This window comes from Anomaloglossus baeobatrachus, chromosome 9 (assembly GCF_048569485.1).
Source record: "Anomaloglossus baeobatrachus isolate aAnoBae1 chromosome 9, aAnoBae1.hap1, whole genome shotgun sequence".
Taxonomy (NCBI): Eukaryota; Metazoa; Chordata; class Amphibia; order Anura; family Aromobatidae; genus Anomaloglossus; species Anomaloglossus baeobatrachus.
This window is the reverse complement of record NC_134361.1, coordinates 212,705,402-212,728,619: the sequence shown is the minus strand read 5'-3', so window position 1 is coordinate 212,728,619 and position 23,218 is coordinate 212,705,402. Positions and strand designations below refer to the sequence as shown.

Genomic DNA, 23,218 nt, shown 5'->3' with positions numbered 1-23,218 from the left:
CGAGCGTTTGGATGAAATCATCAAACAATCCAAGGGAAAGGATACATCCTTACCCCAACAGAGGAAGGGGCAGTCGAGGTTTCGGTCCTTTCGGGGAGCGGGCAGGTCCCAGTTCTCCTCGTCCAAAAGGCCTCAGAAAGATCAAAGGAACTCTGACGCATGGCGGTCTAAGTCACGTCCTAAAAAGGCCACCGGAGGTGCCGCTACCAAAGCGGCTTCCTCATGACTTTCGGCCTCCTCACTCCGCATCTTCGGTCGGTGGCAGGCTCTCCCGCTTTTGCGACGCCTGGCTTCCACGGGTAAAAGACCGTTGGGTGAGAGACATTCTGTCTCACGGTTACAGGATAGAGTTCACCTCTCGTCCCCCGACTCGATTCTTCAGGTCATCCCCGCCTCCCGAGCGAGCCGAGGCTCTTCTGCAGGCGCTGGGCACTCTGAAGGCAGAAGGAGTGGTGGTCCCTGTTCCTCTTCAGCAACAGGGCCACGGTTTTTACTCCAACTTGTTTGTGGTCCCAAAGAAGGACGGGTCTTTCCGTCCTGTCCTGGACCTGAAACTTCTCAACAAACACGTAACGACCAGGCGGTTCCGGATGGAATCCCTCCGCTCCGTCATCGCCTCAATGTCCCAAGGAGATTTCCTTGCATCGATCGATCGATATCAAAGATGCTTATCTCCACGTACCGATTGCTCCAGAGCACCAGCGCTTCTTGCGCTTCGCCATAGAAAACGTACACCTGCAGTTCGTGGCACTGCCGTTCGGCCTGGCAACAGCCCCACGGGTTTTCACCAAGGTTATGGCTACTGTAGTAGCGGTCCTCCACTCTCAGGGTCACTCGGTGATCCCTTCCTTGGACGATCTCCTGATCAAGGCACCCTCTCAAGAGGCATGCCAACACAGCCTCGACTCTACCCTGGAGACTCTCCAGAGTTTCGGGTGGATCATCAATTTTCCAAAGTCAAATCTGACACCGGCCCAATCGCTCACATACCTTGGCATGGAGTTTCATACCCTCTCAGCGATAGTGAAGCTTCCGCTGATCAAGCAGCGGTCACTACAGACAGGGGTACAATCTCTCCTTCAAGGCCAGTCACATCCCTTGAGGCGCCTCATGCACTTCCTGGGGAAGATGGTGGCAGCAATGGAGGCAGTTCCTTTCGCGCAGTTTCACCTGTGTCCTCTTCAATGGGACATCCTACGCAAATGGGACAGGAAGCCGACGTCCCTCGACAGGAACGTCTCCCTCTCTCAGGCGACCAAAGCTTCCCTTCGGTGGTGGCTTCTTCCCACTTCATTATCGAAGGGGAAATCCTTCCTACCCCCATCCTGGGAGGTGGTCACGACGGACGCGAGTCTGTCAGGGTGGGGAGCGTTTTTTCTCCACCACAGGGCTCAGGCTACGTGGACCCAGCAAGAGTCCTCGCTTCAGATCAATGTTCTGGAAATACGGGCAGTGTATCTTGCCCTGAAAGCGTTCCAGCAGTGGCTGGAAGGCAAGCAGATCAGAATTCAGTCGGACAATTCCACAGCGGTGGCATACATCAACCACCAAGGCGGCACACGCAGTCGGCAAGCCTTCCAGGAAGTCCGGCGGATTTTGATGTGGGTGGAAGCCACGGCCTCCACCATCTCCGCAGTTCACATTCCAGGCGTGGAAAACTGGGAAGCAGATTATCTCAGTCGCCAGGGCATGGACGCAGGGGAATGGTCCCTTCACCCGGACGTGTTTCAGGAGATCTGTTGCCGCTGGGGGGTGCCGGACGTCGACCTCATGGCGTCCCGGCACAACAACAAGGTACCGACGTTCATGGCACGGTCTCAAGATCCCAGAGCTCTGGCGGCAGACGCCTTAGTTCAGGATTGGTCGCAGTTTCAGCTCCCTTATGTGTTTCCTCCGCTGGCACTGTTGCCCAGAGTGTTACGCAAGATCAGGGCCGACTGCTGCCGCGTCATCCTCGTCGCTCCAGACTGGCCGAGGCGGTCGTGGTACCCGGATCTGTGGCATCTCACGGTCGGCCAACCGTGGGCACTACCAGACCGACCAGACTTGCTATCTCAAGGGCCGTTTTTCCATCTGAATTCTGCGGCCCTCAACCTGACTGTGTGGCCATTGAGTCCTGGATCCTAGCGTCTTCAGGGTTATCTCAAGAGGTCATTGCCACTATGAGACAAGCTAGGAAACCAACGTCCGCCAAGATCTACCACAGGACGTGGAAAATTTTCCTGTCATGGTGCTCTGATCAGGGTTTTTCTCCCTGGCCTTTTGCCTTGCCCACTTTTCTGTCCTTCCTTCAATCTGGACTGGAAAAGGGTTTGTCGCTCGGCTCCCTTAAGGGACAAGTCTCAGCGCTCTCTGTGTTTTTCCAGAAGCGCCTAGCCAGACTTCCGCAGGTACGCACGTTCCTGCAGGGGGTTTGTCACATCGTCCCTCCTTACAAGCGGCCGTTAGAACCCTGGGATCTGAACAGGGTGCTGACGGTTCTTCAGAAACCACCATTCGAGCCAATGAGAGATATCTCCCTCTCACGCCTTTCGCAGAAAGTGGTTTTCCTAGTAGCAGTCACTTCACTTCGGAGAGTGTCTGAGCTGGCAGCGCTGTCATGCAAAGCCCCTTTCCTGGTGTTTCACCAGGACAAGGTGGTTCTGCGTCCGGTTCCGGAATTTCTCCCTAAGGTGGTATCCCCCTTTCATCTCAATCAGGATATCTCCTTACCTTCTTTTGTCCTCATCCAGTTCACCAATGTGAAAAGGATTTGCACTTGTTAGATCTGGTGAGAGCACTCAGACTCTACATTTCTCGTACGGCGCCCCTGCGCCGCTCGGATGCACTCTTTGTCCTTGTCGCTGGCCAGCGTAAAAGGTCACAGGCTTCCAAATCAACCTTGGCTCGGTGGATCAAGGAGCCAATTCTCGAAGCCTACCGTTCGGCTGGGCTTCCGGTTCCCTCAGGGCTGAAGGCCCATTCTACCAGAGCCGGGGGCGCGTCCTGGGCTTTGAGGCACCAGGCTACGGCTCAGCAGGTGTGTCAGGCGGCTACCTGGTCGAGCCTGCACACTTTCACGAAACACTATCAGGTGCATACCTATGCTGCGGCGGACGCCAGCCTAGGTAGGCAAGTCCTTCAGGCGGCGGTTGCCCACCTGTAGGAAGAGGCCGTTTTACGGCTCTCTTACGAGGTATTATTTTACCCACCCAGGGACTGCTTTTGGACGTCCCAATTGTCTGGGTCTCCCAATGGAGCGACAAAGAAGAAGGGAATTTTGTTTGCTTACCGTAAATTCCTTTTCTTCTAGCTCTAATTGGGAGACCCAGCACCCGCCCCTGTTTTTTTGTGTACACATGTTGTTCATGTTGAATGGTTTCAGTTCTCCGATATTCCTTCGGATTGAAGTTACTTTAAACCAGTTTATAATTCTTTTTCCTCCTTCTTGCTTTTGCACCAAAACTGAGGAGCCCGTGGGAGCACGGGGGGTGTATAGGCAGAAGGGGAGGGGCTTAACACTTTTAAGTGTAATACTTTGTGCGGCCTCCGGAGGCATAGCCTATACACCCAATTGTCTGGGTCTCCCAATTGGAGCTAGAAGAAAAGGAATTTACGGTAAGTAAACAAAATTCCCTTCATTCTTGTACATAGGGGCAGTATTATAATAGTTATATTCTTGTACATAGGAGCAGTATTATAGTAGTTATATTCTTGTACGTAGGGGCAGTATTATAGTAGTTATATTCTTGTACATAGGAGCAGTATTATAGTAGTTATATTCTTGTACATAGGGGCAGTATTATAGTAGTTATATTCTTGTACATAGGGGGCAGTATTATAGTAGTTATATTCTTGTATATAGGAGCAGTATTATAGTAGTTATATTCTTGTACATAGGGGCAGTATTATAATAGTTATATTCTTGTATATAGGGGGCAGTATTATAATAGTTATATTCTTGTATATAGGGGGCAGTATTATAATAGTTATATTCTTGTATATAGGGGGCAGTATTATAATAGTTATATTCTTGTATATAGGGGGCAGTATTATAGTAGTTATATTCTTGTATATAGGGAGCAGTATTATAGTAGTTATATTCTTGTATATAGGGGGCAGTATTATAATAGTTATATTCTTGTATATGGGGGGCAGTATTATAGTAGTTATATTCTTGTATATAAGGGGCAGTATTATAGTAGTTATATTCTTGTATATAGGGGCAGTATTATAGTAGTTATATTCTTGTATATAGGGGCAGTATTATAGCAGTTACCCATGGCTGCTCTGTGCACAGATATTGGTGTTTTCTGTGAGGCGTCGCTCGTTGCCTCGGGCCGCGTCCTCCGTTGTTTGCAGCCTCCTCGCTGATTCTCCTGGATTTGCGGCCGTCACTCTGTAAAATGACACTTTTTACTTTCATTACTGTTCATAAATGCCAATATCTGGCGGTGACGGGGGGATTACTTCAGAGCCGCTGCTAAGCTCTCTCCACCGAAGCATGGGCGAGGGGGAAAGGTGCAGCAGAGGGACGAGCGCAGGAGGAGCGGAGCCGGGTGGTTGGAGCCGCTGCGTCGTCACATAATTCCTGCTCGATGCCGGATTATCAGGCACGTGTGGAGCAGATTCAGGATTCTCCCACATTTGTTCTCAGCCATTGAACCCTCTTGGATGCAGGCAGCGCAGCGCAGTCGTCTCTTCTCGTTCCATGCATCTTCCATTACTCGGCATAGAGCGACAATAGGCAGAGATGGACGGTCTGATTTGATAGCCTGTTTCTGATTTTGTGCTTGTATCCCAATTTCCAGCCCTGCAGTCCTACATCCGCTCATACGCCACCTACCCCAAGAACCTGAAGCAGATCTTCCATGTCCGCTCCTTACACCTGGGTCACGTAGCCAAAAGTTTTGGCCTCAGAGACGCCCCGCACAACCTCAGCCAACAGCTGGCCGGAAATCCGAAGAGACAGAAGGCCATGAAGAACAAGAGGTACGAGCAAAGTAACTACTGGCCAGCCCTGTGTTATACTCCAGAGCTGCACTCACTATTCTGCTGGTGCAGTCACTGTGTACATACATTACTGATCCTGAGTTACCTCCTGTATTATACCCCAGAGCTGCACTCACTATTCTGCTGGTGCAGTCACTGTGTACATACATTACTGATCCTGAGTTACCTCCTGTATTATACCCCAGAGCTGCACTCACTATTCTGCTGGTGCAGTCACTGTGTACATACATTACTGATCCTGAGTTTCCTCCTGTATTATACTCCAGAGCTGCACTCACTATTCTGCTGGTGCAGTCACTATGTACATACATTACTGATCCTGACTTACCTCCTGTATTATACTCCAGAGCTGCACTCACTATTCTGCTGGTGCAGTCACTGTGTACATTACATTACTGATCCTGAGTAACCTCCTGTATTATACTCCAGAGCTGCACTCACTATTCTGCTGGTGCAGTCACTGTGTACATACATTACTGATCCTGAGTTACCTCCTGTATTATACCCCAGAGCTGCACTCACTATTCTGCTAGTGCAGTCACTGTGTACATACATTACATTACTGATCCTGTGTTACCTCCTGTATTATACTCCAGAGCCGCACTCACTATTCTGCTGGTGCAGTCACTGTGTACATACATTACATTACTGATCCTGAGTTACCTCCTGTATTATACTCCAGAGCTGCACTCACTATTCTGCTGGTCCAGTCACTGTGTACATACATTACTGATCCTGAGTTAGCTCCTGTATTATACTCCAGAGCTGCACTCACTATTCTGCTGGTGCAGTCACTGTGTACACACATTACATTACTGATCCTGTGTTACCTCCTGTATTATACTCCAGAGCTGCACTCACTATTCTGCTGGTGCAGTCACTGTGTACATATATTACATTACTGATCCTGAGTTACCTCCTGTATTATACTCCAGAGCTGCACTCACTATTCTGCTGGTGCAGTCACTGTGTACACACATTACATTATTGATCCTGAGTTTCCTCCTGTATTATACTCCAGAGCTGCACTCACTATTCTGCTGGGGCAGTCACTGTGTACATACATTACATTACTAATCCTGAGTTACCTCCTGTATTATACTCCAGAGCTGCACTCACTATTTTGCTGGTGCAGTCACTGTGTACACACATTACATTATTGATCCTGAGTTTCCTCCTGTATTATACTCCAGAGCTGCACTCGCTATTCTGCTGGTGCAGTCACTGTGTACATACATTACATTACTAATCCTGAGTTACCTCCTGTATTATACTCCAGAGCTGCACTCACTATTTTGCTGGTGCAGTCACTGTGTACATACATTACATTACTGATCCTGAGTTTCCTCCTGTATTATACTCCAGAGCTGCACTCACTATTCTGCTGGTGTAGTCACTAGTTCTGGATGTCCTTCCCTGTTATTATTGGGGGTCACTGTGACCTGCATTACCCTGAGCCCCCAGCAGAGGTCGTCCGTGCAGTGTTCCCCTCATTATTGGGGGGTGCAGGACGGGATTGCAGCAGCCTTTGGTCGGATTTTGGGGCTCTGGTCTCTTGAAAGTGAAAGCCCTTCTGATATCAGACACAATTCTACTTTATGATTAACCCCTCGCTCCCTGCCGTCCTGTAAGAATTGCCCCCCTTATAAACCGACATATGGGAACTGCGCGTTGCTCCTCATGCAATATGGTGCCAGGAGCCCCCCAGTTTCACACACAGGGGTGAAGCATTGTGTGATTGAGGCAGATGGAGGGCTGGTTGGGACCCCCTGTCCCCTTCCCCCGGCTCTGTGCCCCATGACTAGAGGGATTTGTCCCAGCCCTTTATATTGGGATGAATGGTGTGATTAGCGGATAAGTCGCGCGTTCCATAGCGCGGGGCCGGCTCGGAGGATCGCCAGGCGCTGTCCTGACTGACGGACGCAGGCATGTCACGCGATTATGCTGACGAGAAGTCGGGGGTCCCGCATATCCCCTTTTCTCATTAGCCCCTGAGACATCCCGGCCGCTGAGAACAAGAGCGGCTCCCGGGGCGCGCGGACGTGTCGCCTTCCACCGCAGAAAGGACCATTTACCGGCCCTAAAGGATCATTAAGAGATCATTTAAGGAGATTTCTGGCCAAGTTGTGCCCCCCCCCGCCCCCTCCCTCCCCTGCCGCTCAGGAAATGTCTCACCAGACAATCGCACGAGGGGCAATTTCCTAACCCAGGTCTAACAGTCGGATCAACCAATATGGCCGCCGTGTTCCCCAAAATTGTCAGGATGCCACATTTCCGGACCTGGGAAATCTGGGTGACCAAACTGCGCCAAAGTTCTCTGATCTCTAGAGCTGGTGAGGCTGAAAACCGCTTCTACCCGTCGCGGCATCTTCTGATTGTCAGAGGGGGTCACAGTGCAGCGCGGGAACCGCGAGGGGAGAAGAATCAATCGCCGGTGGATATTTGGGCACAAGTCAATGGCGACGCGTTTGCAACCTGTCAGAGAATTGGTCTTTGTCTCATCTCCTACACTGCGCACAATTCGGATGAGCGAGGCCACCGCACCCTCCCGGGGCCACTTTACCCTCCCGGGGCCTCAGATCCTGCCTAAAGCACTCGCCTGCGGTCCCCGCACCCTCCCAGGAGCCCCCGCACCCGCTAGTGGGCACCTCACCCGCCCGGATCCACCTCACCTGCCCAGAGCCCCTGCCTGGGGCACCTTACCCTCCTGGAGCCACAGCACCCGCCTGGGGCCACCTCACCTGCCCGGATCCCCCGCACTCACCCACAGCCACTGCACCTGCCGAGAGCCACTTCACCTGCCCACAGCCCCCACCAGGGGCACCTCACCCGCCTGGAACCCCCGCACCCGCCCTGAGCCACCTCACCTGCCTGGAGCCCCTGCACCCGCCCAGAGCCACCTCACCTGCCTGGAGCCCCTGCACCCGCCCGGAGCCCCTGCACCCGCCCAGAGCCACCTCACCTGCCTGGAGCCCTTGCACCCGTCCGGGGCCACCTCACCCGCCCGGGGCACCAGCCTGGGGCCTCTGCACCCGCCTAAGGCCACCTCACCCGCCCGGGGCACCAGCCTGGGGCCTCTGCACCCACCTGAGGCCACCTCACCCACCCAGAGCCACCGCCCGGGGCCACCTCACCCGCCTGGAGCCCCCGCACCCGCCCAGAGCCACCTCACCTGCCTGGAGCCCCTGCACCCACCCGGAGCCACCTCACCTGCCTGGAGCCCCTGCACCCGCCCAGAGCCACCTCACCTGACTGGAGCCCCTGCACCCGCCCGGAGCCCCTGCACCCGCCCGGAGCCACCTCACCTGCCTGGAGCCCTGCACCCGTCCGGGGCCACCTCACCCGCCCCGGGCACCAGCCTGGGGCCTCTGCACCCGCCTAAGGCCACCTCACCCACCCGGGTCCACCTCACCCACCCAGAGCCACCGCCCGGGGCCACCTCACCCGCCTGGAGCCCCGCACCCGCTTGGAACGTATCATCATATAGATATATTCGCGCGGGCGGATTCCAATCGGATTTGGCCGGCGCCATCTTGGTAGCCGCAAATTTGTTATTAAACAGATGGTTCCTTTTTTTTTCCCCCCGTCGCAGCGTTTGGCGAAACAAGAGCGTATCCGCGTCTGTCTGCGTCATTGTCTCCGGCCCCTATAAGCAGGTTGACCGTGAAGGCCGGGCCACAATGGGATCAGGCCGGGCCGGCGGCTCCCTCGCCATAAGCCCATTTCATACCCTGTCAGGGGCTGAAAGGGAAGCCGTTTAATACCCCAATTAAAAAGAGACTTGGGTGTCACGGCGGGGGAGGGGCGGGTAATCCGGACCGTTTCCTAATAATGACTCTGATCTCCAGTCTCGGGGTCCAGACGGGATTGTGTCCGCCGTGTCCGAGCGAGTTACCGGGTCACCGGCGTGCCGTAATCACTATTCAATTACCTGCCCTGCGCCTCCCGCGTCAATCAACCACACTTAACCCCATTACAAGCTGCAAACTACAACTCCCAGCAGGCTGCAGAGCGTGGGATGTATCACATTTATCATGCAGGGCTGTGGAAGAGCTGGGTGTCTGCGGCGGCTGCAACATTTGCCACATTGACCTCGCATTTTCCAGTGTCTATGATAACTTATTTCCATTACTCCTTAGATTTGCCGTTCAGGACCATGGGAAAGCTGGGTGGAGGCTCATCCTAACAGACTTTCCACCGAAAGGAGTTAGTTGCCTCCCTTTCTATAGGGCTGTGCCTTTTTAATTACCATCCAGCTTTCCTCGGTTCCTGAAAGGCAAACCTGTGCCATTGGGCAGTAGTATTGGAGCAGGGGTATATTTATGCAGAAAATGTCATCTGACAACTCCTGGGGTGACAGAATAGTCACCGTTTGGTTGTCACCCTCCTTTCCAAGTCTTCTGAAAGGCAGCGGTGGTAAATTATGCACAATGAGGCAGCATTGCTGACAACTCCGGGAAAAAACGCTGACCACCTTGGTTGTCGGGGGACTCTGCGAATCTTCAGTGGTATCGGATGGGGGAAACCGGACTGACAACTGGTGGGAAACTATATCCGGGCCCATATCGGTTGTCACCCAGCTTTCCGAGGAGCAGACATCACTGATAGGCCACAGCCTGGGACATTGTACTTGGTAAAGGAATGAATCGGGGGATTGTTAGTTCAGCGATTTTCCTCTAATCTAATCTCTCTCCTTTTGTCCCGCAGGAGCGATAAACACAGGACGGCGAGGACGAAGCAGAGATTCTCCGACCTCCTGACATCGGAGTTTTCCAGCGGACTTCCTCCCAAACCCAAGAAAACGAAGACGCCGCCGAATAACAATAAGACGTCTTGAGATGTGAAAACCTGATCGCAGCGATTCTGGCGTTTTTCGTCTTCGTCCGTGCTCAGATACAAGCACTAATGTCGATCTGCTCATCCCGAGCCTCCTGGTTCATGAATAGAACTCCAGGATTGCAGCGCCTCATTCACAGCAAATCACACACGGCCTATAAAAGTCTACAGGGTTCTGGTCTGTATGAAGGGCTGGGAAATACATGGCCGCACGGCAGGGAGCTTCAGAGCAATCAGTGGGTGTCGCAGTATGAGCTGCAGGACTCCACATGGGACCCATTGTAGGGACTAAATGTATCTATTAATGGACAAAGTTTTATTATTAAAAACAAACAAAGTTTCTTAAGGTTTTTTTTTAAATATTTACAGTAAGTAATTTTTAAAAGTACAAATGGAAAATCTGCTCGTCCATCTCCGCACAATGAGAGCGGCTCCGCGGCCCGACTGCGGAGCTCAGGAGGAGGCAGAATCAGGCTCAACCATAGGGGACGTTCTCCCAGAGCATCGGGATCGGAGAATGATTAGGGTTGAGTGACATCATCATCCGCAGTATCTGCTGCTCTCATGCTGAGTGATGTTATCATCCGCAGTATCTGGTGCTCTCATGCTGAGTGATGTCATCATCCGCATTATCTGCTGATCTCGTGCTGAGTGATGTCATCATCCGCAGTATCTGCTGGTTTCGTGCTGAGTGATTTCATCATCCGCAGTATCTGCTGATCTCGTGCTGAGTGACGTCATCATCCGCTGATCTCGTGCTGAGTGACGTCATCATCCGCAGTATCTGCTGATCTCGTGCTGAGTGACGTCATCATCCGCAGTATCTGCTGATCTCGTGCTGAGTGAAGTGACGTCATCTTCCGCAGTATCTGCTGATCTCGTGCTGAGTGACGTCATCATCCGCATTATCTGCTGATCTCGTGCTGAGTGACGTCATCATCCGCAGTATCTGCTGGTTTCGTGCTGAGTGATTTCATCATCCGCATTATCTGCTGATCTCGGCTGAGTGACGTCATCATCCGCAGTATCTGCTGGTTTCGTGCTGAGTGATTTCATCATCCGCATTATCTGCTGATCTCGTGCTGAGTGATGTCATCATCCGCAGTATCTGCTGATCTCGTGCTGAGTGATGTCATCATCCGCAGTATCTGCTGGTTTCGTGCTGAGTGACGTCATCATCCGCAGTATCTGCTGATCTCGTGCTGAGTGATGTCATCATCCGCAGTATCTGCTGATCTCGTGCTGAGTGACGTCATCATCCGCAGTATCTGCTGATCTCATGCTGAGTGACGTCATCATCCGCAGTATCTGCTGATCTCATGCTGAGTGACGTCATCATCCGCTGATCTCGTGCTGAGTGACGTCATCATCCGCAGTATCTGCTGATCTCGTGCTGTGATGTCATCATCCGCAGTATCTGCTGATCTCGTGCTGAGTGACGTCATCATCCGCATTATCTGCTGATCTCGTGCTGAGTGAAGTGACGTCATCTTCCGCAGTATCTGCTGCTCTCATGCTGAGTGATGTCATCATCCGCAGTATCTGGTGCTCTCATGCTGAGTGATGTCATCTTCCGCAGTATCTGATGCTCTCATGCTGAGTGATGTCATCATCCGCATTATCTGCTGATCTCGTGCTGAGTGATGTCATCATCCGCAGTATCTGCTGATCTCGTGCTGAGTGACGTCATCATCCGCTGATCTCGTGCTGAGTGACGTCATCATCCGCAGTATCTGCTGATCTCGTGCTGAGTGAAGTGACGTCATCTTCCGCAGTATCTGCTGATCTCGTGCTGAGTGACGTCATCATCCGCATTATCTGCTGATCTCGTGCTGAGTGACGTCATCATCCGCAGTATCTGCTGGTTTCGTGCTGAGTGATTTCATCATCCGCAGTATCTGCTGATCTCATGCTGAGTGACGTCATCATCCGCAGTATCTGCTGATCTCGTGCTGAGTGACGTCATCATCCGCAGTATCTGCTGGTTTCGTGCTGAGTGACGTCATCATCCGCAGTATCTGCTGATCTCATGCTGAGTGACGTCATCATCCGCAGTATCTGCTGATCTCATGCTGAGTGACGTCATCATCCGCAGTATCTGCTGATCTCATGCTGAGTGACGTCATCATCCGCAGTATCTGCTGATCTCGTGCTGAGTGACGTCATCATCCGCAGTATCTGCTGATCTCGTGCTGAGTGATGTCATCATCCGCAGTATCTGCTGATCTCATGCTGAGTGATGTCATCATCCGCAGTATCTGCTGATCTCGTGCTGAGTGATGTCATCATCCGCAGTATCTGCTGATCTCGTGCTGAGTGACGTCATCATCCGCCATGTGTGCTGATTTACAGTGTGATGTCATCTCTGATTTATACTGTTATGATGTCATCTATCTATTGCTCCTGTGCGGGATGATGTCATCATATATAGCAGCACATGACATTCGCAGTTAATAATGGCGTGTATGTCCCACCTCTCCGCCCCGTGCGTCCTCCGTGCCTGTGTTTGTTGCTGTGGCCCCCCGTGTAATCCTAGCCCTGACTGCGGCCTCCTCTCCGCTGGGGCCCTTTGTGGCGGCGCTGGGAGTCACACCAGACGTCTCCTCATTGTCTTCCATCACCGGGAGAATAAAAGACGAGCGCTCGTAAAGATGTCGCGGGGCTGCGGGGTTCCAGTGTCTCACGTTACTCGCCATTGTTGTGCCTTTCCCTGAGCCGCTGCCACCTAAGAAAAGACTGTGAGTGAACCGCACGGCCGCGGAGTGCACAGAACCACCCAGATCCGACCGGCGCTCGCTGCCGGACATCGCGGTACACCCGGCGAGAAGGACGTCCAAACGTGGATTTCCCACTCTCTCATTTCCTGCAAAAATAAACTTGCCAAAATTTTGCAATGTGACCGCCTTACACCGCCGGCGCACGACCCCCGGAAGAGTCTCCAGACTTTACTAACGGGACCCCGCTGATTTCTACCGACCGGTAGACGGGAATTAAATATTGGTGGAATCTTGTGGGTTTTTTTTACGATTTCCATTTTGTCTGTGTAAATGTGCAACGAGCTGCGGGCGCCTCAGATCTGCGCCCACCCCCCAGCCCCCCTAGCCCACCCCCACCCACAAGTCGTCTTTGATAGATTTTTAATATGATATTAAGGAGTTTTGTTTGGCGTCTTTCTTATTCAATGAGATTAATCTAAACCACTTATCCCTCGGGTTTAAGTCGATCCATGTTGGATTTTTTTTCTTTTTCATGAAGCTGCGTTTTTTTTTTGTTTTTTTTTGTGTGCGACTGCATATGTTGTACGCCGGCTGCTGTATATAAACTTGTCTGTCAGTTCATTAACCCCCCCCCCCGATCCGGAGGACAATCCCCTCTGTCTACCATATCCATGGCAAAGGATTTAGCCCGGACCCTTTCACATGCAAAATCCACACTGATCACAAAGGAATGAGCCTTATCGACTTAATTAGTTGCTGCGCATTTCAGGGGAAAAAAATAGTAATAATACCCACTAGTCCCATTAATATGAAAGAGGCCGAGGGAAAAAGACCAACGAAAGGTTAATAGAATTGGCCAACAAGATGGGAGGGGGGGGGGGGGTTGAGTGTCAGCAAATCTTAAGACCAAATCCAGAACGAGGATTGTGGGGGGGAGTAAGAAATCCAAACTTTAAAAGTTTATATAAAGTTAGGATTTTATTTTTAGTTTGTTTGTTTTTTTTCATTTATTTTAGATTTTTTAGCAGATTTTCTATAAATATTCAAAATAAAATGAATTATTTTATTATTTATTTTTTATTTTATCTTATTTAGTTTAGATATTTTTAGCAGATTTTCTGAAAATCTTTAAAATGAATTTTATATTTTTTTTATTTTTTTTCATTCATTATTTTAATTATTTTTTATTTCATTTTTAGTAAATTTTCTGAAAAGCTTTAATGTATTACTATATTTTTGAGTTTAGTTATTTAGCAGATTTTCTGAATATCTCAAAATATATTTATTATATATTTTGTTTTATTTTTTAATTTTAGATATTTCTAGCAAATTGTCTGAATCTTTAAAATTAATTTTTATATTTTTTTTTATATTTTCATTTTTAGCAGATTTTCTGAAAAGCTTCAATAATGAATATTAATACTATTTTTTAATGTTTTTTATTGAGTTTAGATATTTAGCAGATTTTCTGAAAATCTCTAAACACATTTTATTATATATTTTGTTTTTATTTTTTCATTTATTTCAGATATTTCTAGCAGATTTTCTGAATCTTTAAAATATATTTTTTATTTTACTTTTCATTTATTTTAGATATTTTTAGCAGATTTTCTAAAAATCTTTAAAATGAAATTTTTTTTGTTTTTATTTTTTTTCATTAAAATAATTATTTCTATTTTTCATTTTTAGCAAATTTTCTGAAAAGCTTTAATGTAGTAATACTATATTTTAATTTTTTTATTGAGTTTAGATATTTAGCAGATTTTCTGAAAACCTCAAAAAAAATTTTTATTATATATTTTGTTTTATTTTCTCATTTATTTGATATGTTTAGCAGATTTTCTGATTCTTAAATGAACTTTTTTATAGTTGGGGTTTTTTTTATTCATTTTTAGCAGATTTCACTTTTTTTTTAGTTTAGATATTTAACAGATTTTCTGAAAATCTAAAATTATATTTTAGATATCTTATTTTTTCATTTATTTTAGATATTTCTAGCAGATTTTCTGAATCTTGAAAAGTAAAATAAAAAAAATATATTTTAATTTATTTTAGATATTTTTAGCAGATTTTCTGAAAATCTTTAAAATGAATAATTTTTGTATTATTAATTTTACTTTTTTTTTTTTCATTTATTTTAGATATTAAAATCTTTAAATTATTAACATCTTTAAAATAAATTTATTAATATCTAAAAAAAAGGAAAAAAAATACATTAATTTATAATATGTTTTTATTTTTTTTTTCATTTATTTTAGAGATTTTTAGAAGATTTTTTTTGAAAAGCTTTAAAATAACGAATTTTTTTGAGGGGGGTGTTTGATCGTTAAGTATAGGAACTTTTTTTTCTTTTAAAGAATTGTATTTTTTTAACTTTGTCTAATGTTATTAATATTTTGAACCCAACTTTACATCGCAGGCACCAATATATATTTAGGCACCTATTCATCTTTTTCCCAAAAACATTCTGGCATAAAACTTTTTTAATTAAATATAACTTTTTGGCTTTTCCACGCCCGTCCTCGGCAGCTCTGCCCACTTTTTTGACAAGTGGGTGAAGCTTAGCCGGGACGGCTGTGGCCAAAAATATTAATCATCACCGAGGTGGTTTGGGTTTTGTTCCTTTTTTGGTTTTGTCATAAAGTCGTAAAGATCTGTCCGATCCGGGACATTTCCACTATTAGAAAGCGGCGTGCTCCAATCGTGGCGGCCATGTTGCTTGTCGCCATCTTGTCCTGAAACTGATAACTTAACATGTCCCATCGACTTTTACCAAGTAGGGGACATTTTTATTCTTTTGCAGAGGGATCTTAACCAGCCGCAGAAGGACGACTTTCGGAGCGGTCCTCACCGGCGTCTCCGCGGCCCGGTGCTCCCCTCCCAGGAGACCTTTGTTCCTCCTTGTCCGAGGCCTGAGAATGGCCCGCCTGTGTGAGAGGTCACTTAAGAGCTGCGGGGCTCACAGACAAAGCTGATCCTCGCTGCCCTTTATGTGCCGGTGAGGAGGGGGCGCCCTGCGTGTGTGTGAATAGGCCCCGCTGTCCATCTGGTGGCTGCCTGCACTGGCCGCCGCTCCCAGTCTGTCCCAGTCACCAGCTGCTGGTGCACTGGCTGTCACCGAGCCAGCCACACTTTAAAGGGACGGAAACCACCCATCCTGCAAAGTGACCATTTAAATCACTTAAGCAATTATACCAGGGTGATTAGCATTAATAATTCATCCTGATTCCTAATAACAATGCCGAGGTGCGCGGGGGCCCCTGCCTGACAACAATGGCCACCGGGCAGGGAGGGGGCAGCGATGGCCATTGTGCTCACATACCAGCACTTAGATGTGCAACTATGGTGATGAAAGGAAAAGTTCTGACCGTGTTAGAGGCGAGGGGTCTCAAAGACAAACCAACAGGACTAGAAGCCCCCGAGGATGGGGGCCCCAAAGACAAACCAATGGGACCAGAACCCCCGAGGATGGGAGCCCAAAAGGCAAACCAACGAGACCAGAAGCCCCCGAGGATAGGAGCCCAAAAGACAAACCAACGAGACCAGAAGCCCCTGAGGATGGGGGCCCCAAAGACAAACCAATGGGACCAGAACCCCCGAGGATGGGAGCCCAAAAGGCAAACCAACGAGACCAGAAGCCCCCGAGGATAGGAGCCCAAAAGACAAACCAATGAGACCAGAAGCCCCCGAGGATGGGAGCCCAAAAGACAAACCAACAAGACCAGAAGCCCCCGAGGATGGGAGCCCAAAAGGCAAACCAACGAGACCAGAAGCCCCCGAGGATAGGAGCCCAAAAGACAAACCAACGAGACCAGAAGCCCCCGAGGATGGGAGCCCAAAAGACAAACCAACGAGACCAGAAGCCCCCGAGGATGGGAGCCCAAAAGGCAAACCAACAAGACCAGAAGCCCCCGAGGATGGTGGCCCCCAAAGACAAACCAACAAAAGCAGAACCCCCCCCCCGTGGATGGGGGACCCAAAGACAAACTAATGAGACCAGAACCCACTGGAAGGATAAACCAACAGAACCAGAATCCCCGAGGATGGGAACCCCAAAGACTAACCAACAAAACCAGAACTCCTCGAGGATAGGGGCCCCAAAGACAAACCAACAAAACCAGAACTCCTCGAGGATAGGGGCCCCAAAAACAAACTATTGGGACTAGAACTCACTGGAAAAACAAACCACCAAGACCAGAACCCACCGAGGCTGGGGGCTGCAAAGACAAACCAATGAAACCAGAACCAGGGTGGAGGCATCACAGACAGACCAACAGGACCAGAACCCACTGAGGGTGGGGGCATTAAAGACCAAACTAATGGGGCCAGAAACCACTGGGGCTGGGTCCCCAAAGACAAACAAATGGGCCCAGAACCCACCAGAGCTGGGGCCTCAAAGCCAAACCACCTGGACCAGAACCCACCAGGGCTGGAGGACCCACAGACAAACCAATAGGACCAGAACCTAATAACAATTTTCTGTACATGCAGGGGTTTGCGGAGCAGGGAAACATTTCTGAAATCCCAGTTCTTCAGTTTGATTTTTTTTTATTTTACTGACAGCAAGCAGAGATCATGAAAAAGGTGAAAATTAGAAACACAAAAGGGGTCATTTATAAATGACTTTGCACCAGTTGCGGCCATTTTGGTGCCATATTTGCAGTAAAGTGACGCTGCCCGCTCCAGGTGTGGTGTTAGCGGAGTACCAGGTGAGCGACTCCTAATGACCTTGGCGCTGTCCGTTGTGTGCGGCAGAAAGTCCAGTCGGTACCGCTGGGATTTGCAATATAATTTATACAATTTTGGGCTGAAATTCGTGTAAATTTGGTGCTTTCCACTAAATCACTCCGATATTCATCATATGGCACAAATAAGACGCGGCTGCCCCTGCGGTTCTGCCCTGTGATTCTGTTTGTTTGGGTCATCAAAACCTCGTGCCATTGACACAGGATAGTTTTGCATAAGTAAATGCCCCCCCCCATTACTCATGGTTTCATCCAGACACGTGCAGCTCATTACTGCTGGAATGGGGGAGGCAGGGTGAGTGATTATAATGTGCGCACACTCACTGCCAAGCATCATATGCACCCCCCGACTGATGGGAGAAGTACTAGGTGGTGCCAAAACTTATGCAAACAACAATAAACCTGCAGTGACTGTTAAAGTAAGTGATTGTAAGCTACTGTAACAGGTGGCTAGAAATGACTGATAACAGGGAGTAATAGATTGTTTTCACCTGTCCTACAGTCTCCTCCCCCAGCACTGACTGATAACAGGGAGTAATAGATTGTACTCACCTGTCCTACAGTCTCCTCCCCCAGCACTGACTGATAACAGGGAGTAATAGATTGTAGTCACCTCCCCCAGTAATGGCTGATAACAGGGAGTAACAGAATGTAGTCACCAGTCCTACAGTCTCCTCCCCAGTAATGGCTCATTAGAGGGAGTAATAGATTGTAGTCACCTGTCGTACAGTCTCCACCCCCATTAATGGCTGATAACAGGGAGTAATAGATTTTACTCACCTGTTCTACACTCTCCTCCCCCAGTAATGGCTGATAACGGGGAGTAATAGATTGTACTCACCTGTCCTACAGTCTCCTCTCCCAGTAATGGCTGATAACAGGGGGTAATAGCTTGTACTCACCTGTCCTACACTCTCCTCCCCCAGTAATGGCTGATAACAGGGAGTAATAGATTGTACTCACTTGTCCTATAGTCTCCTCCCCCAGTAATGGCTAATTAGAGGGAGTAATAGATTTTACTCACCTGTTCTACACTCTCCTCCCCCAGTAATGGCTGATAACGGGGAGTAATAGATTGTACTCACCTGTCCTACAGTCTCCTCCCCCAGTAATGGCTGCTAACAGGGAGTAATAGATTGTACTCACCTGTCCTACAGTCTCCTCCCCCAGTAATGGCTGATAACCGGGAGTAATAGATTGTACTCACCTGTCCTACAGTCTCCTCCCCCAGTAATGGCTGATAACAGGGAGTAATAGATTGTACTCACCTGTCCTACAGTCACCTCCCCCAGTAATGGCTGATAACAGGGAGTAATAGTTTGTACTCACCTGTCCAAATCTGCAGGGTGCGCACGTCGCCTTACAGTTCCAGCAAAGTGGATGGAAATGTTGTGCTTTCTTGCTTCTTATTCATGCTTCTTATTGAGATAGGGGAAAATAAAAGCAGAAACAATTGACATGCTGCGTCTTTTTTTCAGCAACAAAAAAGCAAGGAAAAAAGAAGCAGCGTGTGCACAGCATTAAATTTATATTCTGCAACATCAGAAACTCACCGACGTCTCATGGCGGCTCCGTGCACCTTCACGTCTGCTCGTTCTCCATCTTTCTCCTCCCATTTTAGTCTGCAGTATTCCTGTATTATGATGGAAGGTTGAGGGACCAATAAAAAAATAAAAATAAAAATAAAAAAAAATACACATAAATAAATTTATAAAAGCACCGATCACCCACCTTTTCGCGGACGTCACAAACTTACCAAAATGTATTTATTTTTTAATGCTTGCCACTTGTACAGGCTGAGAATATATTAGCGCCTTTATTCCATAGAGTAAATTCCAAAAATCACAAAAAAAATAAAAAAAAGATTAGTTAGCGCAGAATCGCTGCAATTTAGTCGCTTCATTTCCCAAAGAAATGGAATAAAAAGTTCAGAAAGTCGTCCGGACCCCACAAAGGTGATGATGGGGGGACACACCAAAACGTAGCGCAAAAAATGCCCTGATACAGTGCTAATGTCTGAAAAATAAAAACTGTCATGGCTCTTGGTAGTGAAGAGGGACACTCACCCGGGGCCAGCCCTGTCCAGGGGCAGATTGGTGCAGACTGTGCGGTTGAACGGGCCCAAGAGGTCAGGGGGCCATTTCTACCTCCAAAGCAGGTGGAGTTCTGCATTTTGATGAGTCTTTGGGCTGCAAAGGGCCCATATATTGTTCTTGCACAGGGGCCCTTTTCTGTCTGTGTCCGCCAGTGCTGTATACTGTGTGTGTATGTGTATAATGTATATATACACATTCAATCCTATATTTTACACCCGTGTTGTCCGCCCATAGTGTACCTCTATGAGCCTCTGTATTCAGACATCAGCTGACTGGGGAAAATCTTTTGGGATACACAGCGGCAGAGCTCGTTACAGTGTGTCGGGGCATATTCTCTTACACATCACCTACTGGACATGACCAGGCCATGTTTCTGGATGTAAACAATGGACAACAGTGTGCGTGTTTTCAGCATGTTTCTGCAGTAAATACATGTGGTTGACCACAATGTTTGAGGTAATGGGGTGTACTCACTTTTTCATAAGTAGCTGCTTTTTTTAGTGACATTTTGCTGTGATTTGTCAGAACAAAGCGCCAGGTGTCTTTACACAGAGCATTATTGAGCGGCGCACATTTTGCTTTGCGTGTTCTGGCAGCGCACTTTTTACCTAGCAAACATTGTGATTTATAGCAATGGCGGTGCTATATATACACTGTAATACCTATTTACAGGCCCCATTACTGGCAGTTTCCCATGGCAACCAATCAGAGCGCTCCTTTCATCTTCTCCAGTGCTAGTCAGACAATGAAAGCTGTGCTTTGATTGGTTGCTATGGGTAACTGCTCTTCTTCCGGCCTACACTCAATTATATACAAAGAGCAGGCATATACATGGCTGGAGTTGTAGTACGGGTACTCCAGCCTACACTCAATTATATATACAAAGCACGTGTATACATGGCTGGAGTTGTAGTATGGGTACTCCGGCCTACACTCAATTATATATACAGAGCAGGCGTATACATGGCTGGAGTTGTAGTACGGGTACTCCGGCCTACACTCAATTATATACACAGAGCAGGCGTATACATGGCTGGAGTTGTACTATGGGTACTCCGGCCTACACTCAATTAATACACAGAGCAGGCGTAGACATGGCTGGAGTTGTAGTACGGGTACTCCGGCCTACACTCAATTATATACACAGAGCAGGCGTATACATGGCTGGAGTTGTAGTACGGTTACTCCGGCCTACACTCAATTATATATACAGAGCAGGCGTATACATGGCTGGAGTTGTAGTATGGGTACTCCGGCCTACACTCAATTATATATACAGAGCAGGTGTATACATGGCTGGAGTTGTAGTATGGGTACTCCGGCCTACACTCAATTATATATACAGAGCAGGCGTATACATGGCTGGAGTTGTAGTACAGGTACTCCGGCCTACACTCAATTATATACACAGAGCAGGCGTATACATGGCTGGAGTTGTAGTATGGGTACTTCCGGCCTACACTCAATTATATACAAAGAGCAGGCGTATACATGGCTGGAGTTGTAGTACGGGTACTCCAGCCTACACTCAATGATATATACAGAGCAGGCGTATACATGGCTGGAGTTGTAGTATGGGTACTCCGGCCTACACTCAATTATATATACAGAGCAGGTGTATACATGGCTGGAGTTGTAGTACAGGTACTCCGGCCTACTCAATTATATACACCAGAGCAGGCGTATACATGGCTGGAGTTGTAGTACGGGTACTCCGGCCTACACTCAATTATATATACAGAGCAGGCGTATACATGGCTGGAGTTGTAGTATGGGTACTCCGGCCTACACTCAATTATATATACAGAGCAGGCGTATACATGGCTGGAGTTGTAGTATGGGTACTCCGGCCTACACTCAATTACATATACAGAGCAGGTGTATACATGGCTGGAGTTGTAGTACAGGTACTCCGGCCTACACTCAATTATATACACAGAGCAGGCGTATACATGGCTGGAGTTGTAGTACGGGTACTCCGGCTTACACTCAATTATATATACAGAGCAGGCGTATACATGGCTGGAGTTGTAGTATGGTTACTCCGGCCTACACTCAATTATATACACAGAGCAGGTGTATACATGGCTGGAGTTGTAGTACGGGTACTCCGGCTTACACTCAATTATATATACAGAGCAGGTGTATACATGGCTGGAGTTATAGTATGGTTACTCCGGCCTACACTCAATTATATACACAGAGCAGGTGTATACATGGCTGGAGTTGTAGTGCGGGTACTCCGGCCTACACTCAATTATATACACAGAGTAGGTGTATACATGGCTGGAGTTGTAGTACAGGTACTCCGGCCTACTCAATTATATATACCAGAGCAGGCGTATACATGGCTGGAGTTGTAGTACGGGTACTCCGGCCTACACTCAATTATATATACAGAGCAGGCGTATACATGGCTGGAGTTGTAGTATGGGTACTCCGGCCTACACTCAATTATATATACAGAGCAGGCGTATACATGGCTGGAGTTGTAGTATGGGTACTCCGGCCTACACTCAATTACATATACAGAGCAGGTGTATACATGGCTGGAGTTGTAGTACAGGTACTCCGGCCTACACTCAATTATATACACAGAGCAGGCGTATACATGGCTGGAGTTGTAGTACGGGTACTCCGGCCTACACTCAATTATATATACACAGAGCAGGCGTATACATGGCTGGAGTTGTAGTATGGGTACTCCGGCCTACACTCAATTATATACACCAGAGCAGGTGTATACATGGCTGGAGTTGTAGTACGGGTACTCCGGCTTACACTCAATTATATATACAGAGCAGGCGTATACATGGCTGGAGTTGTAGTATGGGTACTCCGGCCTACACTCAATTATATATACAGAGCAGGCGTATACATGGCTGGAGTTGTAGTACGGGTACTCCGGCTTACACTCAATTATATACAGAGCAGGTGTATACATGGCTGGAGTTGTAGTATGGGTACTCCGGCTTACACTCAATTATATATACAGAGCAGGTGTATACATGGCTGGAGTTGTAGTACGGGTACTCCGGCTTACACTCAATTATATATACAGAGCAGGCGTATACATGGCTGGAGTTGTAGTATGGTTACTCCGGCCTACACTCAATTATATACACAGAGCAGGCGTATACATGGCTGGAGTTATAGTATGGTTACTCCGGCCTACACTCAATTATATACACAGAGCAGGTGTATACATGGCTGGAGTTGTAGTACGGGTACTCCGGCCTACACTCAATTATATACACAGAGTAGGTGTATACATGGCTGGAGTTGTAGTACGGGTACTCCGGCCTACACTCAATTATATATACAGAGCAGGCGTATACATGGCTGGAGTTGTAGTATGGTTACTCCGGCCTACACTCAATTATATACACAGAGTAGGTGTATACATGGCTGGAGTTGTAGTACGGGTACTCCGGCTACACTCTATTATATACACAGAGCAGGCGTATACATGGCTGGAGTTGTAGTACGGGTACGGGATATGATGGGAGTTGGAGTGAAGCTGCAGTTACATGCGCATATACACTGTAATTGAGTATATATTGATGACCAGTTCAGCGCATTTCATGGGGTTGTGGCTAATCGGGCGTAAAATGGCGCCACACACACACCACGCTGTTATATGCAGTCATGTGGCCAGCAAGTCATTTATATGAATAAACCATGGCAGCCATTTTACAAGGTGCTTAAAGGGAAATCCCATCTAAAACGTACCACTGTTCCTAACAATTCCCAAATTATCCCTCATTAATGGCTGCCATTTTTAGTTCCAATTAAGCACGAGAAACTACGGTCATATTTTTTAATCCTTTTT

The 23,218-nt window shown here is 48.0% G+C and overlaps 1 protein-coding gene across 1 annotated transcript in view; it reads left to right on the top strand.

Moving 5' to 3' along the window:
* Positions 1–10,169, top strand: part of DDX31 (DEAD-box helicase 31) — a 27,763-nt gene extending 17,594 nt beyond the window's left edge. The window contains exons 20-21 of the mRNA XM_075324937.1: positions 4,791–4,971; positions 9,700–10,169. Of these exons, the coding sequence (XP_075181052.1) occupies positions 4,791–4,971; positions 9,700–9,829 (311 nt within the window). The 3' untranslated portion in view covers positions 9,830–10,169. The remainder of the gene's footprint in view (positions 1–4,790; positions 4,972–9,699) is intronic.
* The last annotated feature ends 13,049 nt before the right edge of the window (positions 10,170–23,218 follow it).